Genomic DNA, 22,288 nt, shown 5'->3' with positions numbered 1-22,288 from the left:
TTTAAAATTAAGCTGCCCAGCCACCAGAAAAAATGTCAATGCTTTATTGAAGGTATTTAATAAACGCCCTTTCATAATAATCGAAGCTTTCTTTTTTATTACTAATTTAAAATGGAAATATTTTCTTAGTTACTCCGTAAAATTACACATACAAATGTCTATGTATGCAGGCAGTCGAGGAGGGGGGCGGGGGAGGGAATAACAGTTGCAATTTGGCCTTGAGCTCACAGATTGGTCCTGTAAACGAGATGCCTGTTCAAAATTTTGTTTTGCGATTTTTTTTTCTTTTTTTTTAACTATGGGATTTTAGGAGTTTACTAACGAAAATTTTTTCTAGCATTTCATTTGCATTGGGCTGCGAAAAAACAAAGAAATAAATGCACCAAAAAAAAAAAACTGATCTGATTAAAACAAAAAAATTATCTTCGTACTGAAATGAGAAATTTATATTAAACAAAGTATAGAATACGCAAATTTGCTATCCATTGCAAATTTTATTAAGGAACGGCTCCAGATGGGGACGGGTACCCCCCCATTTGAGCTCAAGAAGAGCAATATATGTGACACGACCCCTCCCCCCTTTTCTGAATAACCCCCTCTAAAAGCAGAAGTTGGATCCGCCCTTGATTTATGCATGCTCTGACTGATTCGAGCACTTTATTATGTAAGCATGTATGTAAGTTTGTAGCAATGTGTCTTTTGTCCCAAAGGCCCGCCATTTCAAATTTTCTGGAATGGAGGGAGGGGGATAATGTCCCGCCCCTCCATTCTAGAAACTTACATTATAAGTGCTCGAATCAGTCAGATTGTGCGCAATGCATTTAATTAAAAAAAAAAAAACCACCAAATTCGTACAAAAATGCTCAATTTCAGAAACATTTAAAAAATCCAGGGGGAAAGGGCAATTGATTCCCTGATCACCCATATGACGAGCATCATGGTTCTATGTGTTGGGGGGGGGGGGATTCATGGGACAGAACTGCGCTGCCATTAAAATTTTCTTTACAGGTATTTTGGTTTCGTTCTTGGGGGGGGGAGGGGTATCACACTCTTGAAGGAAAGGGCACCCCTGCAGATCATGGAACAAACTTTGCCGTTGATTTTTTTTCGGGGGGTTGAGGAGTATTTAAAGGAGTCTTTTTTCTTTCATTTATGGTGTCTCTTTTTTTTTGGGGGGGGGGGGGACTTTGTACAGATAGCTCCAATGAGTTATTCGAGTCCCTGTATGAAAAGTTTATGACCCTATATGACTCTACCATAAGTATATTAATCAACTAACATATAACCAAATTTCACGGTGAAGTTATAATAAAACAAGTAACTGCATTTAAACTGTGTTGTTTGTTTGTTTGTGGCTTATTAGTGCTTGCTTTTCAAACGTGGTACAATTCGATTTTTTAAAAATAATTTTTCATATTTGCCTCTTATGTGACATTAAAAATATTTTTAAATTAATTAAAACGAATTGGATGAATAAAACACAATTTAGGAATGGTTCTTAAGTTCAATTATAAACTAATATATTTAAATCATTAAAAATAAAAAATTGTTTTTGTTAAATGTTTTTTTTTCTTAACTGTACACCATTAATGAAGTAACTTAACTTGATCCGTAACGATTGTATCAAAAGAATTGCTTCATTTTGCTTATCGCCAAATATAGCGATAAACAAAAGAATCTAGCAACCTTTTTCAAATATGGCGGCTGGATTTAGCTGTATTTAACGGACGGTATACATTAAACACTGAAAGTAGTTACAAGCGCAGTTAACGCTTCAAGTAGGTTCGCTATAAGTTCTTCCTCCATCCAGTGTATGAATGAAAATAAAGTCCCTATATATCGACTAAACGAAAGTAAGCACAAAAATCATGTTGGTCCGCCTCAATCGCAAAAAAAGAAAAATAATAATAATAATAATTTGAATTTTTGGCATCTTGAATTCAAATTATGTTTTTCGCAATCACGAGCGTGTGTGTTTGTGTAGGCGCATGTGTGTGGGTGCGTTTTCATATAGGGACTCTAGGTGCGTAAGTGTATGTATGCATGTGTGTGAGTGAGTGTTGTGTACGTGCGTGTGCGTGTAGGTGTTCGTGTGTGTGTGTGTGTCTGTGTAAGCGTTCGTGTGTGTGTCTGTGTAGGCGTTCGTGTGTGTGTGTGTAGGCGTTCGTGTGTGTGTGTAGGCGTTCGTGTGTGTGTGTAGGCGTTCGTGTGTGTGTGTGTAGGCGTTCGTGTGTGTGGGACATGGACGCCACCGCCCAGCAAAAGTGGATTTCAGGGGACAGTGCTCAGGACCAGCCGCGCCGCCGCCAGTGGACGGTGGTGCTGCAGGCCTGGTCCAAGCTGAAAAAGGCACGGACGCCAAAAACGGTCAAGTGAGAACAAAAAGCAATCGTGATTGCTCAAAAAATTGTTTCAATTACAAAATAGATTTCTTTGGCACATAAAGGACTATTTGTGTACGTCATTTTGAGAGTAAGTTATTAACTTCTTTGGGATAAAATTTTGGGACACTTAAAATTACTTTTGGGGACATGAGAATTTTTATCCCTAATAGCAAAATTTCTTGCATCAATCTTGACAGATCTTGATATTATACTGACGGCGTCAATATTGACGTGTTTCATACTGCATAAAGCTTGCATAAAGATTAAAAAGCAATATTACAATAACAACACGTATGCAACACTGCATTCATCTTAAAATATCAATATTGATATTATTACCTTACAATAACAACATTGCATATATGTTGACGCCGTCAAGATGTATTGATTTCATGCTGTCGCCGTCAAGGTAATTAGTACACAATAGAACAGGTGGACCTTCGTTGATACTTGTGCATGCGCACAGTTCTTTCTACCCAGCGTCCCTCGAATTGCTGGCAGATCTTCCTCCTTCGACCTACGATTTCAGTCGGTTCAGAGGAGCTGCACGTGGCGTTGGCGTTGCGTTCTTTAGGCTTCGTTAAGTAGTCCGTGGAGTTTGTGACAAAAATACCCAAAACATTTCACTTCCGTATACCAGTCTGAAATTTTGCACAGTGCTTATGTACATATTTAAGAACAAAAATCCGCCGGGAGGCATTTGATCAGAGGTCATGAACCCCCTGTGATGACGTCATCAAAATGGCCGCCTTATTAAGAAAAGTGCGTTCGTTTAACTGCTTAGAACTCTATTATGGATCTTAATATTGCGATATTAAAGTATATCATTTAAAAGCACTTTAAAAGAGCTATTTAATAGTGATTGACTTTTTTTCCTATCACAAAAAGTTTAAGAGTTATTACAAATAACGTCATCAAAATGGCCGCCTGAAAAGGTAAGTACGTACGTTTAACTGCTTCGAACTACATTACAGATCTTTATATTGTGATATAAATGCATATCATCTGAAAGAGCTTTAAAAGAGCTATTTAAAAGATATTGATTTTTCCTCCTAAGACAAGTAGTTTTAGAGTTATTAAAATTTCCGTCATTAAAATGGCCGTCGCGAAAAGGTGAAAAGTTTCGTTTAACTGCTCAAAATGCCATTAGAAATCATTCTTCTGTAAAAAATAGCTACACTAATTAAAATCTCTAAAATAAACTATAAAAATATGCATTTGTTCTCCCCCCTCCCCCTTAGTAAAGAGTTTAAAAAATTTCACTGCAATAACGTAACTGCATAGGGCGGGAGGGGGGGGGGCATTCTCATTGAATTGTTCCAACTGTTCCGCCACATCTAACCCGCACTGAAACTTTTAATTAAAAATTCCTTACCGGATTCAATACACATATGTATTGTCACATAATAATTTACTTCTCCTGCAAGTGCGAACGTCAGCCGTCTCGCGGCAAGAATCAGAACTACTACTCGATTTTTTCCCACCAATAAGCTGTAACTTTGGATTGCAGTCCACATAGCTCGTTTCTTTCCAGTTCTGCTGTTCTCAGCAATAATTAATTCCATAGTGATATGTTTATTATTCAGATATAATTTTCAATAACTGAATATTTGACTGGTTAATGCTGTAGCAAATAATATCAAATAAAGATCAGTCATATAATTCTGTTACGGTTTGAAATCGATAACTTCTATTGTTGGTTCCATCTATCATTAAAATTATCATATAGCTTGTATTCATTTCTTTATGTCCTTTTCAATAAACAAAACGTATTTAAAACTCGTAATATTTTTTAGAATAAATGTTTCTCCTTTATTTGGTCCATGTGACCTCAAAATACTAACCTAGCTTGCAATCCTTTCTTTCATGTGCTTTTGAAAAAGTAAAATATTTAATGAATTGAGTGTTTGTAATCTGGGTCCCATCTACGCCCTGCTAAAATCTATTCAGTGGCCTATGCTGAATGAGTATGGCGAAGATAAAATGTTGGTCATGTCAGGTGGTCTCCACATAGAAATGGCTGTTTCATCTGCAATAGGTACATGGCTTGAAGGAAGTGGATGAACTGAACTTCTAGTAGAAGCTCATGTAACAACATCGGGAAGAGCAGAAAGAACACTAAAAGTTTCGCATATGCAGTAACTACTCTCCAAGTTCTGTTAGAGAAAGCGTATCAAAATCGAAAAGATACAGAGGAAACATTTACAGACTGGGTTAAGCGAAGATCAGAAGAATTGCCTTAGTTTAAGTACTGGAAGATCACCATGGAGCTAGAATGTATATTTTTAAATCTGGTGCGCACTATTCGTCAAGGGAATTTCTCAGATTTTACTGTCCCTCTTGAGAACATATGTCCATGGATGTTTGTTCTTGATCATACAAGTTATGCCCGATGGCCTTCAGTATTTCTGTTCAATTTGAAGCATTTACCAGAGATGCATCCAGCTATTTTTCAGGAGTTTCATAGGGGAAATTTATCTGGCTCCAAAACTGAGAGGAAATTTTCCAGGATGGCACACGACCATTTGCATGAGCAAAACAACAAATTGATTTAAAAATCATCAACTAATCTATCACGTTTAAGTCATGAGGCGTCATTAATACAGTGGATGGTTGCTGGACCGGAAGTTGTGCGCATGATTGGGGAGTTTGAAGAAAATCAGAGCCTGAAGTCTGACGTCAATACTGAAAAGCTAGATACTAGATACATGAAGATACTAGAAGCTTTTGTATTCGGTATGAAACTCATGTTTCCAGCCTAGTTGAAACATTTGAAGAACACGGGAATCTTTTCGAAGATGACGATTTAACTACAGTAAACAGCAACAAAATTGTTCTCTCGGAAAAAAGTGCCATTTCTGTGATGTCAGCGCAAGCCAATTCAATTCATTTGTAGAAGATCGCTTAGTGTTAAGAAAATTATCCATACATGATGTTATTAAAAGAAACAATCTCCTCTTGATGAGCAGAAAAATATATCTGTTCAGTCCAAAGACAAGCAAAATATTGTTGATTTGAGGAGGGGCAGCACTCTTTTTACTGAGCTATATGTTGCCTGCCAAGCAATTCAAATAGATGTAAAAGAATTTTTTCTCATGAAAACAGCTCGTGTCCACCTTCTATATCCAACTTTGGCAAATTTAGGAAACCAAGAAAAAAAGTCCGACGTAGTTTCTTGTATCGTCCAATCAACTGGACTGGTTTTGACAGCTATTCCGGAAGCAATTGTTCATTTATGGGGCTGCACTGATTCCATGCTTGTTCCTCAGTCTTCTGGAACTGTCCAACAAAATTGCGATCAGATTGTGAATATTAATGAGACTAAAAAGCGTTTATAGGGTAGATTTAGTTTTTGACCGGTATTCAAAAGGAAGTTTGAAAAGCGACACGAGACAATAGAGAGGATCTGGACCAAGAATGAGTATTAAATCCAATGTTTTGATGCCAAAGTCATTTACTAAATTTCTTGCGAAAGATGAAAATACAGAGGAGCTTTTTGAATTGTTGGCAGAAAATCTCGTGAAGATGGATCTACCAGATGGGAAGCAGGTTGTATGCTCCTACAAAGACACTGTAATTGCTTGAGTCAAGAACAGTTTTGAAACCATGCCTCCCGTATCCCACGAAGAAGCCGATGCGAGGCTATTCCTTTATGTGCAGCATGAATACTTGAAATACTCAGGTCATGCAAAGATCACCGTGAAAACTGTTGACAGTGATGATGTAGTGATTGCTATGTTCCGAGTTCCGAAACTACAAGAGCTATGGGTGGAGTATGGAAGTGGAAAATATCTGCGGTATCTTCCCATCTACGTTTTGCACCGTAAAGTTCCACAAGGTGTTCCAGATCTTCTGCCTTTTTCCCATGCCTTTACATGAGCACACGGTGTCTAGTTTTACCAGCATTGGTAAAACTAGGTACTGCATGGAAAATGTGGATGGCAATTAGAGATGTTGACAAAGTTTTTTTTTGCACTATACTAAAGTACCCGAGAGCATCAATGAAGACGATGAGCATTTCCTACTTATTCAGCGCTTCGAAGTCCTGACGAATCATTCATCAAGCTCAATGGAAACAGCAAATGAGGCTAGGAGAATTTTCTTCACCCAGGAAAACAGACCAGTTGACTGTATTCCCCCTTCTAGCAATGTTCTTCTGCATCACCTTAAGAGAGCAATATTACAGTGTTTACCGTGGACAAAATGTCTTCCGCAAAATTTTCAGCTCTTGGATCCATATCAGTGGGGATGGGTAAAAATTGGTGAAGAGTTTGAACCTCTTTGGTATGCACACCCAGAAATAACAATGGAGAAAATTCAGGAACTTATATCAGGCAAGTGCAAAGAGATGTCTACACGCTGTCGATGCGTCAAATCAGATCTGAATTGTACACTTCTTTGTAGTTGTGAGGGTCAGTGCAATACGTAAAACGTTCTTTACAAACACTTATTACGGTTTTTGTTGTACCAGGTATTTTTTCTTTGTATTAAAACATGTAATTTTCGTCTATTTGTCTTATATGTTTAAAATGTAAACATTTTAACAAAATTGTTTTATTATACGATAGCATTAATAATTAAGTTCTCGATCCATTTGGGGCGGTGACTTTGATTATTTCTGCATTTTAACCTTTCTTTCATTCAATATAAAAGTAATATACTGACATAAAATGTTAAAACATGAAATACAAATTTAAATTTAATGAAATTGGAAAGGTTCTTTTATAATGCAGGTATAACAGTAAAAATTTTACTCCAATATCGCAGAATACAGGAAAGTCAGTTTTCCTACCAATTTTCACGTTGGTATTGTAATAATAATTAAACTATTTGTCTTCTTTACTAATAATAAAGCTCAAAGTTTGTCGGGATATCTGTCCAGATGTCTCTCTGTGACGAGCATAGCACATAAACCGTTCGGCCTATTTTCCCGAAACTTGGCACAGAATTAAATTGTAACATGGGGGTGTGCACCTCGAAGCGATTTTTCGAAAATTCGATTTTGTTCTTTTTCTATTTCAATTTTAAGAATATTTTACCGAGCAAATTATCATAACGTGGACGAGTAAATTACAAAATTATCGTAACGTGGAACCGTAACATAAAGCAACTGTTGAAAAGGCCAGGGCCACCCATTGCTGTCGTGCACCTGAGGAAGGAAGGAAGGAACCGTAAAATGGCCAAGCAAATTGAGGAAAAATTCATCATCCATTGTTTGTAAATATACAGGCGAATCAAATGAACTTTTAATTTTTCTACTACGAGCAAAGCCGTGCGGGTACCGTTAGTAGAAAATATATTTAAGCACTGTTGAAGAGCTTTTTTAAACGGCTTTCAGATAATGTATTTGAATTTTACAAAATTATGACCAATTATGTAGTTCTAAGCAGTTAAACCAACATGCTAACCAATACATGGCGGCCATTTTGATGATGTCACCACAGGGAGGTCTTGACATCCAATCAATTGCCTCCCGGCGTTTTTTTGCTCTCTTATATGAATATAAGTGCTGTACAAAATTTCATACTGGTATCCGGAAGTGAAATGTTTTTGCACAAACTCCACCGACTAAAAGGAAATAATTTCATTTCTCTTGAATAAAAAAAAAAAAAAAACGTAAGATAGATCGGGTACTATTATTAAAGCACACAATATGACTTACCACATAACATTATTATAAATTAGTGGCGCTGTAGAGAAAATATGAATAGAATTGAAAAGTACACCAACAAAATGAAATGTAATACTTTTCCAAAGAACAGTCAAAACCTTCACGTTATCGTGTAAATTGATTTCATTCAAAGAAATGCTACAGTGATTCATCAACAGTACAGTCATTTCGAAATTGCACCAAAAATCACTATGGCATAAATAAGCTAAACAATTGTAGACACGTTTCGAGGTTTCAAAGAACACCTCTTTCAATAAAGAAAGGTGGGAAAATATGGATGCAAAGTTTTTTGACAAGAGATATTTAGTTTTTTCTTCTGTCGGGTGCCGGTTTCCATTCATATGTTCACACTTTTCAGTACTGAAAAAGGGTTTATTGAAATCCCAAAACACGTGCCCACGGTTGTTTTGCAAAATTATGATTTTTTTTTTTTTTTTTGCCCCCATTATACCGCAGCAACCATAATTAGACTTTCATACTCAAAAAAGTGTGTAACTAACTCAGTTTGATTCAAAAAGGGTCGCGCCATAAATACTTCATCTCTGAAGAAAGTACTCTTTTCGAGTCAAAATGAGCATTTATTTTTGTGAAAACTAACTTAAAGTAAACACAGACAATAGCACACTTAATCACTCGCAAATTAAACAGTTGAACATCTATTTTTACTTGAGCTACTCATTTTTCAACATTTTCAAACAATGCTAAAATCGGAACATTTTCAGAAAAATATTGCCAAATTTGCTACTGAAATGTTCAGTGTAAACTTTTTTTTCTTGCCATTTTAAAATTGCCATATTTCTTCTAGCTGTTTTGGACATCGGGCAACGGTTTTTCTTTAAGCAATAAATATTAATCAGCCAATGTGAAAGTATACTAAGGCAATTCTTGAGCTGGTAATAAAATGCACCAAAGTATTATCGAGTTAATGCCGAATGATTTTCAACCTAAAATGTCACCTGAGCTTTATTGCTTCCTATTTGTTTACTACAATTTTACCTTCATCGCATCTCATTCCGCATTATAACTTCAGAGGGCAAAAAAAGACAAGAGTCATGGTTAAAAAAAAAGGAAGCAATAATCACGTTTTCAAAAAAAGTAAAAAAAAAATGTCCCACCTTTCATTTGATTTAAATACGCTCAAATGATTTTCCTATGCGCTTCCTGTTTCCATTGTTTTTCCAAAATAAAAACAATAGAATAAGGAGAACAGTTCCTGAAAATCTCATTGGAAAACACTTGATTTTTAGCCTCTGCAATCAAGAATTGCAGCCAAGTTGCGCGTTTCTAAGTCATAATATTGACTAAATTTTGGTCTACCTTTTAATTTTATTGTTCATGATCATACAAAATGAACACTAATAAATCTTAGTATTTTGAAATGTATACCATATAATATGAAATCATCATCAAAAAATAAATTAACCGTCAAATTAGAAATGTACGCCTTTGTAAGGCATCAGAGTTACGTTAACGCGGTCGTGGCGAGTTTTCAAAAATCTTAGTGACACAGGCATTTTAATTGAAAGGTGAAAATTCCGTCAAATAAACGAAATTCACAGAAAAGTGCGTTGTATTTTTTAACTTTGCTTGTAAAACTTAGACCTTGAAAATAGCATGCTAAACATAATGATGTTCACTAACTATCTTTCGTAAATATCATCTGTTGACAAGGTGAATTCACTTATATAAAATTCACTTATGTATTCAAAATTTTTGAGCTAGTGCTCATGTTGGTATCAATGCAGGGCCGTCCTAAGAGATCACGTCGCCCGGGGCGAATACGTTCACCCCCCTCCCCCACAATTATACAAAAATAATGCTAGTTATAAAACACATCAGTGCACATTACGATGAACATTGGCTTTCTTTTAAAGCCGCCAAACTTACGGTAACAACTATAGCGGGCGTATAGCGGAAAAGTACCGAAGATTTTTATATCTTCTATGATAATAATAACAGGTTTTAGTTATTACATAATTGAGCATGTTTTCTTTGTGGTATCAAAAAAGACATGAATTTAATTTAGTATGAAGACATTTTAAAAACTATTTAAGAAACATACCAAATAAAAATGAGAAGCCCTTTATCAAAGTTTTATTTTAATAATTTTAAAGAAAATGTTAATTGCTGTTATATGATAGCCTTGAACTATTTCTACAGCGAATTAGTTGAATACGATCATGTATCGCTTTTTTTTTTAATAATGATATTATGAAAGACTACAAAGCCATTGTTTTAGCGAAAAAGAAAAGCTTCAAAAACATATTTGTACATCAAAAATGTAAATTTACACAGTTTTAAAAAGTTTTCGTATACTCGTGTTTTGCGTTAAAACGAACTCCCTTATTAATGCGAAAAAGTTGAGCTTTAATGAGACGTTTAACAGCAGATACCTTTTAGACGGTTTTTGACCGAAAATAGCCTAAACTTCAATGTTCTGGCTTCATGGCTAAAACATTTTGGCAGGCATGAATCTGTGTGGCTTCATCAATTCGTTAAAATACCATCGACGTCTTACTAATCAACATCGGTACATCGAAAGGTCGGAGTTTTCACTTCTCTACATCACACCTGAAGTTTACTATACAGTCATACTCCGTTATAACAAATACCAATAAAATAAAATATCCGTTTCAACAAAATAAATTTCCAATCCCGATTTAATTACCAATCAATCGGGCCGCTGTAAGAAATAATACTTGAAATACCTTTTGAAGGTATCATATGATTATGATACTCAATTTAATATCTGATGGTGCTCAATTGCATAAGAAAAGTATGTATATCCATGAATACATTGAAGTTACTTCACAAAACTCCAGAGTTTTTCGAAAGCTTTTCATTCATGACGTTCAAGGTTTCCAATGCTATTTTCAGGAAATTTAACAAGTTACAGTTAGAAGCAATATCTTGGGCGGCGTTACATTTCTGATGTGTTACGACCCATGGCACCACCCTTTATTCGAGCCCTGCGGAACTCCATGTTTCAGCAGGATAATGCACGACCACATGTGGATGGAATTTTGCAGACTTTCTTTGATACGGAAAATGTTCGACTGATGCCCTGACCAGCACGTTCTCCAGATCACTCACCAATAGAAAACGTCTGGTCAATGGTTGCTGAACAACTGGCTCGTCAGCTAACGCTAGCCAATGCGGTCTATGAACTGTGGCATCGTGTTGAAGCTGCAGGAGTGTCTGTACCTGTACATGCCATCCAATCTCCGTATGACTCAATGCCCAGGCGTATAAGCGGTGTTATTGCTGTCAATGGTGGTAGTTCTGGGTACTAATTTCTCGGGATCTATTCATCCAAATTTCTTGAAAACTTAATCATTTGTTATTCCCAACATAATATATGTGTGCAATAAATATCATTTTGTTACTTGCATTTCTTCCTGGTGTAGCAATTTTAATGACCAGTAGTGTAGTTATTTATTTAAAAAAACAAAAGAACAACAATTTTTAGCCCCAAATATTATATATATTCTAGTTATTCAATAAAAAAAAAGATCAGACCTTCATTTTCACAATATTAAAGTCATTGCATGAATAAAATCAAATCATTAGGCCTAAATGACGATATATTATCTATTCAAAAAAAAAAAAAAAAAATCATTGAAAAAACATCAAATTAAACAAAAATATCAAACTAGTCTGGTTCAAGTCTCCCTACTTAGCTTTGGTCAAAGCTCCCTAGTTAGCTTTCTTTTGTTTACCTTAAATTTTTAGCAAGTTAGATTTAAAGTGATATAAAACTACTGTAAATCAATAGATAGCTATATATATATATATATATATATATATATATATATATATATATATATATATATATACATATATATATATATATATATATATATATATATATATATATATATATATATATATATATATATAGAAAAGTGACTAAAGCGTGCATATATTTAAATTCATTTCCCTCAAAACTGGAAGTTGAAATCTAAAAAATTCCAAAATCTTCAAACTTTACTTTTAAGGTGCAGTATCATTTAACACAGAATTTCTTGAAAACCACTGACAATTCTGAAATGGCTTGTCCCTGCAGAATACTGTTGGATGACTGGTCAACCAATAATATGACTAAAATTTTCCTAAAATTTCCTTTTCATGAAAAAAAACATCATGGGTCAAGTCTCCCTATGGGTCAAACCTCCTTAGTTTCCCCTACAGTTAGAATGACGGTTAGAAACATAAAATAACTGGAAAAGAACTGTTTTGGCATCAAACGCTGGGATGAGGGTTCATAGCTTAAACTAATCAAATGATCCTGATTTTCTTTGAGAAAAAACAAAAGCATTATCCTTTTACAAAATCTGGCTGCAAGGCAGGTGATGTGAAAAGAGAGGGGGAGCAAAAATGGGATAAATATCGACTTGATATGTATATGGATTGAAACCTCTTTTTATCTATTGATAATATGTTGTTGGAGAATGGGGGCGGGGTCTGACTCATGTTTTTCACATTGCAAGTTAAGAAACATGAAATTTAATTAGTCATAATAGTGTCACGAATAACAGCTGTGAGGGTTATTCTTTAATATTTCATTCAACTTTACGCATTTTCTAAACTATTTGTTTTGTTTTTACTCTGTACATTTTCATACTACGTGTTATAGTAATGTTTGCAGAAAATGATATTTATTTATTGTTAATAAACGTATTCATCAGTTTCTTGTTGAAAAGTATACTTTCTTACAAAAATGAACTTCAGAAAATATTTTTTCTTCCGATTAATGGCAAAATTTGACCGATTATAAATAATAGGAAAAGTGGCCTATTATGGCCGATTAATCGGTAATGCTGATTTATCGGCGCATCCCCAATTGGAGTAATAACTTTTTTTTAAATACTGAATGAAATGTAATTGTTTTTGCTGTTTTAACTGTGGATGCGCCATCGTTTTATACGCGTAAGTACAATTAAAAATATCTTTTGAGTAATTTAGTCAACCAAATGTACATAAAACTGCTCTAGAAAATGTCTTGAGGAATAACGCGAAAACTCAAAAATAGCTTCAATCGAAAGAGTTGAATCTCATTCTTTTCAAAGAAAAGCAAAAATATCTGGGGCTTTCTCTGCATAGTTGTGATTATAAATAACAAAGTATTACAGGTTAGTTAAAAATAGAAAACATATGGAGAAACCTCTCATTGTTTTCCACTTTTTTTGAAAGCAACTGAAATTCAACTCATTTGTCCTAACTATAACTATTTTTAGTAATTCTAACTAAATTGATTTAAAAGTTTCGACTCATGTTTATTACTTTTAATTATTAAATAAATTTTGGGCAATTGTTTGACACAATTTTTGTCTGTCGCTTTTAATAGCTTTTCCTAAAATATTTAATTACTGGTGGGCACCTTTAGCCTCATAATTCTTCTTAGGTAAATTCTTTCTCATAGTAGCTCAAACATCTCTCAACTGGTGCGGTTTAACGGTCGAACCCAGTTTCTGCACTTGGGAAAAATTATTGATAGAAAGGGAATTTTATTGTTAAAAAGAAAAAAAGCCTGAAGTATGTTCAACGTTATATACTCTAAAAAATAGTATCAACTTGAAAATTCTGCTACCTTAAAAGAAAAATTGGAAAATCTCATGCACAATATTGGTCAATCCTCCATGTTTTCCCAACACTCTGATGCTGAGTTTCTCTTGAAATAATTGCTATTTTAAAAACATACGAATACTTCAGAAGATCTTAACCTTGCATTTCCGTAACGAACAAGAGAAACCAGGAAAACTTTAATTCACAACCCAAGAGGGCTTGACAAATTTTTACAACGAGAATGAAACAATGAATCACCGATTTTTGGCAACGCTTTTGGTATTTAATTTTTGCCAATAGCTTGTTACAGCTTTTCTTCAAACATTTAATTATTGATGAGTACTTTCATTTCTCTTAGGTAAATGCTCCCTCATTATGGGTCAAAGATCTCTCAACTCAGGTGGTTTACCCCAGTTTGTACTCTATTGAAAAGCTACTAATGAAAAGGATTTTTTAGGTTTAGGTTTTAAACTGTATAAAGTAGGTTCAACATTATGTGCTAAAAAGTGTTATCAACTTGAAAATTTTACTATCATAAAAGAAAAATAAAAATCTTTTTGCACACAGCTGGTCAAACTTCCATGTTTTTCCTGCGTTTTGATGTACATTCTGAAAATAATTGCATTCCTGATGAACATATGAAAAACTTTACCGCACACTTACTTCATGAGTAGGAGAAAGCCAGGAAAACTAACTATCACAATCTAGGAGAGTTGGACGAAGCATCATAATGAGATTGATAAACTGAATAAAAAAATTTGTTTTGAAAAATCTGTTGAGAAATCTGATTTTCAATCAATGGATAAGAGAGGACAAGTTATAAATTCGTTTACTATCCCCATAATCGAAATGAATTATTTTGTTTTGAATTTTTTTAAACAGTTTTTAGAATTGAGCTGCTCGGGACAAGAACGTGATAGGCCACACTTTTTTAAAAAATGAGTTTTTTTGGTTTACATGCTGCTTTGATATTCTCTCTAGCAATTCGTTGCATTATTTTGTGTGTAAATTCCGACACATGGCACCACTGAACATCAAATAATGTTATTACTCCGAAGAAAGGTTAGCTGTTTTTGATGAAGAATATGACAAGCCATTTGCTAAGACGACAGAACCTGGGAAGGGCATGTCGTGTACTTGGAAGAACTCGTTGAATTTAAAGTATTTTCCTAACAATTACAGTGATGATTCTTCTTTAGATTTTGATGTAAGTGTTGAAGATAAAAAATATCAACCTTTTAATCATGATTCATCATCTTTAGAATAGGTAAGTTCGTAAAATAATAATTAGCGGCTATTCATACTATTGCTGCAGAAGTTTCAGATAATTATTGGCAGCAACATAACGTACATTAAATTCCTTTTTTCCCCAAAAAAACACGGTCTTTTGAGCTTTTGAATGGGAATTCTTCCTGCTGAAAGTTTATTTAATAATATCACAAAGATTTTTACATAATTGATAGTAGGAGTCAATATTGTTGTAACTTTATAGGAGGATAGTGTGGCATGTCATACTATTGTTCTTTAAATGTCCTCATGTTTATCTAGGCTAGTGTTTCTTCCAAATTGGAAACGCATTGCGCATTGTGGGGCGCATATTGACTTTTCATCAGCTGTAGTAGTTCGTTTAACCTCCAAGAACACATCAAGCTTATTTATCAAGCATTCATTAAATGAAGACTCCAGCAAAGTGCAGTTCATCAGAGTTGGTCGACCTGCTGATATTAAACTTCCCTCACTTGAACCGAAGTACAAGGCGCCACTCAAAACGAATGCGAAAAGATTTAAAAATGTGAAATCACTCCTTCCATTCATTTCCCCGATTTACTACAAGTACTATAATAATCTTGAACCAAACAATGAAGCAATGGTCAGTTATATTTGGCAATATAACTGAATTATTATCGTAAAAAAAATTCGTTTTAACATACGCTAGAAATTTGTGAAATTTTATAATTTTGAATAAAATTTTGAGGCAATTTTCCAGAAAGCTACTTTGGTCATTTTCACATGAACAACAAATATTCACTTTTTTTTTTTTAATAAGCAGATTTTTGGGGCAGAAATCTGATAAGCCACAAGATGAGTGACTTTTCGATCGAAATTTTGTTTTTCATAACTAAAACAGAAATAAACATGGCAATGGATTATGTCATTTGGAGAAAAACATATCTGGTTTTAGTATTGCCGAATATAGAATGCATAAAACCAAAAAAAAATATTTTTAAAATTTTTCAAAAGTTGGAAATTTGCCTACTGAAATATTCACATCATGTGGCATACCACATTCTTGCCACGAGCCCTTCAATTGTTGGTTGTTAAACTATGATCTGCCATTTTGGTTGATGAAAGGTGTGCGTTATTTGCAGTTTAAATGCGTTGCGTTTTATGATGTCTATATTTGACGCAAAGATTTATTTTGTTTCTACGACATTTCATTTACACTTTGGTGATAAATGAAGTTTTATATTTCAAGCAGGTTAGGCACTGTGAAACAACATCCGACACCTCGTAATGAAATAGCGGTTGCGCGGATGGTCATGAGTTTGAATCCAGGTTGAGGCATGGGTATTATTGATCGGTGCAACACTTCTCTTTATGTTCTAGTAATCCGGATTTCAATTCCAGCTTTAGGCTTCCAGAATTACTTGGAGGCATTTTAAACTCGACCTGTTTAGACAAATATAAAGGCAAAATATGATCATAGGTAACGAATAAAAACCTTAATGCCTGAAAATAAAATGAATCAATTAACCAACATCTTGATGCACAGAAAATGCGAATTACTGCAAACACGTGTTTCGGGATTACAAGGAACACCTTTTTCGATGCAAAGAAGTGTGAGCTTTTGGATGAAAAGTCATCCGAAGAAAGCAATACGGTGGAACAGGAATCTGTATAAATACCAAAAAAAAGAAAAAGAAATTAAGAAAACAAATAAGACAAAATTACACCTGGAGCCGAAATTTATTATATAATTCCATCAAGAAAAAGTCATTAAGTAATAAATTTCCAAGAAATCTCATAAACACACTAACAATGCAAATTGTCCAAAAATGAAATCACATCCGAATAAATTTATCGACAGGAAAAGTATGTATGGAAGCAATGTAACAAACAGGGAAATGCGGAAAAGAAAACAGAGTGAAGTATAAACAAATTGAAATTAGTTGAGCACAAACAAAATTGGAAATCAAAAAACAAAAAGTGAAAACAAGAAATGTACAAAAAAAAAGGGGGGGGGGGCGAGATACCAGTTTACATAAAATATCAGTTCCAGGTATCATTTTATCTTATTTTTTTTGTTAATTTCAATTTTTTTGGTATTTATACTCTCTCTTATGCTACCGTGTTGCTTTCCTCGCATGACTTTTCATCCAAAAACTCACACTTCTTTGCATTGAAAAAGGTATTCCTTGCAACACCAAAACACGTGTCTGCAGTAATTTGCAATTTTTGTGCATTAAAACGTTCGTTAATTGATTTATTTAATGATCATAGGGTTAGAAATAAAAGTAACAACATGAAAATTTTTAGCTTTATAGTGTATGCCATCGCTATGGTTTTATGCATTTGGTACAAATGAAACAAAATTGGAGTCAACGAAATGTATCAGTTACAAGAGTGATGCTTACAAATAAGTCTTTAAAAAACAGCAAAGTTTTTTTCTTCACCAGTATTTCTTATTGACAGAAATGACACCCTTTCTTTTCGCTTAACTCATAACCTTTTAAAATACATTCAGGATTCACTCCTGATTTATAAAATATAGTCGTACCCTTAAAAAAATTTATCTTTTGTTTTAAACGTGAAGCATATAAACTACAATGACTGTAATTACTTGATGTTCACAGGATTAGTTTTTTAAATCATAAACATCAATAAGATGTCTTTGAGATATTTAATTAAAATAGTTATTTAAGAGCCAATAATTTTCAAAGATAACATAGCTTTGAAATTCCAACTCTTAGTGCCCTAAAATAATGAAAACTCTCATTTACGAAACATGTTCAATTTTTCCTACATCAAAAACTCAAAAGTACAAATATTGTAGAAATAGAGCTATGTGTAAAAACAATGCGATTATATATGTATATATTCGTTCTTAACTTTAAATTACTTCAAAAAAAAATCCTTAACTAAAGAAGAATAGCAAAATAATCAATACCTCTTGATTTGTTTCCTTATTCAAAGCCAGTTGAACTTTACCGTAAGTGCCTTGACCAAGTTTTCTTAAAACCAAGAAACGATGTTCAAGACGCCGAGGACGTTCACTCCACAAATATTCATCGGAATCGTTATCTTCGAAAGCCATTTTTGATTGCGTTTTTATTTTATTTATTTATATTTTGACTTTTCGTTCGGTATAATTTAATGTCAGGATATGTTAAAATATTACTTTCACAATATGCACTAAAAATCTTCAGAGAAATCTAGTTTTAAGCCGGTAAATAAGCATGAGGTAAAGGTTTGTCCTTTTTAGGAAAATAATTTCAACAAACACTTTCTAAATAAAAATTACGAACTCAAAAGTAATGTATTTATCCCAATTCTGCAAATACTTTTCTCTGATGAGATTTCTCTTATCATTCAACTAAGATTTCCTTCTTGAAGTCACATCCCTTTTCGACACGTTTTGTAGAAATTTAAGGCAGTAAGTATTCGCATCTAAGTTCATTCCCTCTTTGTATACCTCGTAAACAAATGAATGAATATTTCATGTTCCACGCTCAGAGCTTGAACAGCTGCTGTCTTCCCTCACTGGGCTGCAATGACGATTGTCCTTGCCTTGCTTCCACCATCCACGGCATCTTTCCTTCCTTCCTGCTTTTCTCCACGCTAAATTTAGCCCTGTGCTCACTTTACTGGCGAACGCAATCTGTCAGAAATTCGACCTCTTGTTCGACTCATTCTATAAAATGCTAATATTTGCTTCTAAGAGTCTCAAAAACATCAACTGTAAGCTATTCACCTCTTCGGTGACGTTTCTCAATTTAATGTAAAAAAGAAATTTCATTCATTGTATGTGAAAACATATGAAAACATTGTGCAGGTCAAAGTTTACCGAAAGATCATCAAAGCAAGGTTGGAAACTATTGGAAAATTATTTGGATCTTTCATCATAACCTTATATTTTACAATAATAAGCAATTTTTCAAAGATTTAATGACAGATTGCAAGAAAACTGCTATAATATTTAGTCACATCAAAACTTAAATAGTACAATCAAATACTATATGCACTATTGTCCAAAATCAAGATCACAAACATGTTGAGAAGGAGAATATTCCACGTATATGGACTGGCCCTCGAGGTCTCCGGATCTCAATCCTATTGAACATGTTTGGGATGGTCAAAGAAGAGCCATTGCACAGAATAACCTCCCTCTTAATACCCTCCAAGAGTTAAAAGCCTCGCTTTTGGGAGAATGGTCTTTGCTGCCCCAAGCATTTATTGACACTCATTAAGAGTATGAAAGTTCGTTGTGAAGCTTTTATGGCAGTGCACGGTGGTCACACTCCATATTAAACCGGCTTTTTCCAAGACAAATGCTTTATTTCTGATTCATAATTTAACACTTTATGGTATAAACTGTTTCTTAATCCTCAATTAAAATATTTTCTATGCTGCTATGTTTCAATGTTTTTTCGCCCATTGAATACAACTCTGTGCCAAATTTCGTGGCAACACAGTGAATAATTTTTCAGTTTTGCAGATTTTATGTTTGAGATCTTAATTTTGGAAAAGAGCGTACAATTATCAATTGAAGCACTTAGCTAAAAATTGTTAGGGAAGGGGAGGGTTCAAGGTTAAACGAAATTCAAAAGAGGTAGAATGCTGAATCAGAAGTATTAACTATTAATTGTATTAGGATCAATCCAATTCACAAACAAATTATTGAAATTCGGTAATTAGCTTAAAACTAATTAAATAATTAAAACTGACAGAGCTATGAATTAAAACCAATTAACAAAAACTGTATTCAATGTAGTAAATCAGTTATTGCCAGTTAATAAAACTGATATTAAACTATTAACAGTGATCCCGTACAAAAATTCCAGATATGGAAGGAAAAAAAATCCTCCCTCTATAAGTTGCTCTCGAACGTTACGTTCTATTGCAACAAAAGTGAGTGTCATATAATAGTAGGGGAGATAGCGACAGTTTTTAATACATTATTTATATAAAGCCAGAATTTTTTTAAATCTTAGATTAGTTTACGTAAAAAAAGAAAACGCGAGTCTACCAAAAAGTTATCGTTGCAATAATTAATAAAAAATTTTGCAATATGTTGCAAAAACTTGTGAAATTGTCTTATATATATAAGGCTGAAACTCGGTAATATTATTGATTACGTATAAACATAACGAAAAATATATGTCTACCGCGTCCGAAGCGTTGCCGTGCCGTGTCTACCACCCACGCAAGGTGCGAAAAAATCAGTCAATTTTGACTTAAATATATAAACCTAAAAATTTTTTTAGTAACTGTTTACAATGTATAAAATATAAAAACAAAAGTCTACCAGTTGTATTATGTTGCAAAGGCATGATAGACGCCACGGAATGTCGACCTCGTACCTCGATGTACCGTTTATCGGGCCGTTAGTGCTCGCTCAAAAAAGTTTGCTTCTCGTCGCGAAATTTCAATAAATAAAGCTGATTTATTTTTTAATAAATAGTTTAAACCCTGTTTTTATTAAAATTTTTAGTCTACCGTGACTAAGAGGTTGCTTAGTCTTTGGTAGACGTTGCTTAAAATATAAGGTAGTTGGAAAAGTATGATTATTTTATCTTTTCATTCTTTATAAATGAAAATTTTTCAATTATTATTATTTTTTTATGATTACAATTTTCTATCATATTTAAATTGATATTCATACTTTTGTTACATTATTCATATATATATATATATATATATATATATATATATATATATATATATATATATATATATATATATATATATATATATATATATATATATATATATATATATATGTATATATATATATATATATATATAGATTTAACTTCTTCAAAAATATTTTGAATCACCACCTTTTCAAATACATTTCGTAATTGGGGAAGTAAAGCTGTTTATTCATCTACTGCGAAGAAAGAAGAGGGGAGAGGGTAAGGACACGCCTATAATAACCTTGGGTCTGGGACCTGGGCCTGAGTAAGGCCCCTATAGTGGAGGAGTCGACGCATCCGCCATTTTGGAGCAAACTTGATCCAGTGCTTCGCGACGATAGCATTGCTGCTCATGTTTATATTTCTTTAGCATATGTTAAATTGGGTCAACAGATAATAGCCATCTGCAGAACTGAAAAATCTGCCTTACTGCATTTACTGGAAAATAACAGATTTTTTAAAAAATAATAAGCACTTTTCATAATGCACTCAAAATTACAAAATAACTTTTCTGGGTCAGAAAGGACAATTTAAGAATTCCTGTAGTTTTCAAAAATTTCCAAGAAAATGACACCACAAACGAAATGTTTCACCATTATCTAGCTTTCAATCATAAATTTGAGTGTTAAAACACGCATTTTTTTTCTTCTTAATGGGAAAGTTTGGTTTAAAATGACTTGAGCGCACTTTTCTTCGTTTGTGAAATCTTTTTCTTCAAAGAATTAAAAACTACAGTAATACTTAAACTGTCATTTCTGACCCAGAAAAGTTATTTTGTCCTTTTGAGTGCATTATGAAAAGTGCTTATTATTATTATTACTTTTTTTTTAAATCTGTTATTTTAAAGTTTTTCGTTTTCAAACAAAATTTTACTTTAGAATTTGATTTTTTAGCGTTAAGTTGTACTTTAAGGTTAAACAAATCATTTAATGAAATTCTGAAGTCTGTAAGTGGTCTAGTTGCTGAGTATACGCAAAAGAAGGGTTCACAACATATAAGTAACTTGGGATAAAGATCCTAATACGTCTTTTTACTTAGCCCCGTTATCGATTATTGGCATAGATGCATAGATGAGGATAAAAACCCTAAGAAAGCAACGACTGTGAATAAATTTCATTCTTGCTCCAGAGAGGACTTGATTCAAAATTTTCATTTTGATTACTATCAACATTACATTTGCAAGGCAAAAAAATTTGTAACAATGGATTTTATATTTAAACATTTAATGAGGAAATTACATCAAATTTGCTATTTTCCATCCTAACCGAAATAATGATGTTATTTCAGAATTTTAAATTTTCATTCTTAAGTTGTACCTTAAGATTAAGCAAATCATTTTGTAAAATCCAGAAGTCTCTTAGTGATCTAGTTGCTGAAATATAAGCAAAAGCACGCCTCAGATTACTCCATGACAATCAGGCCAAGTGTAATAAAAGTGCTTAAAAAACATCAATTCTGAACCACCAAAATTTCTCATCTATGATGGATTCTTTTTATTATCTAATGAAAGAAATTCCATCATCTTATGCTATAATATTGAGAAAATTATTAAGTATGTTCAGCAATATTCGTAGTAATTGTTTTCGACACGTACCCCGTCTCCTTCCATAAAAGATAACGAACATATCGTCGCCTCAGAGCAACAAATCTAATCCCAGAAGTAACACTACTGTTGTTCTGAGGCGACGATATATTAAACGGAACTCACAGAGGTCAAAAAATTCAGATAGAAGACTCTGCAACACGTCCCT

General features: G+C 33.6%; 1 protein-coding gene across 1 annotated transcript in view; it reads right to left on the bottom strand.

Annotated features, from left to right (window-relative positions):
- LOC129218972 (uncharacterized) overlaps positions 1-17,935 on the bottom strand; it is a 158,270-nt gene extending 140,335 nt beyond the window's left edge. The window contains exon 1 of the mRNA XM_054853291.1: positions 17,789-17,935. Coding sequence (XP_054709266.1) covers positions 17,789-17,935 — 147 coding nt within the window. The remainder of the gene's footprint in view (positions 1-17,788) is intronic.
- Positions 17,936-22,288: the final 4,353 nt, after the last annotated feature.

This window comes from Uloborus diversus, chromosome 3, assembly GCF_026930045.1.
Source record: "Uloborus diversus isolate 005 chromosome 3, Udiv.v.3.1, whole genome shotgun sequence".
In the NCBI taxonomy this organism is placed as follows: Eukaryota; Metazoa; Arthropoda; class Arachnida; order Araneae; family Uloboridae; genus Uloborus; species Uloborus diversus.
The sequence above is the reverse complement of the archived record's forward strand: the minus strand, read 5'-3'. Positions and strand labels throughout refer to the sequence as shown.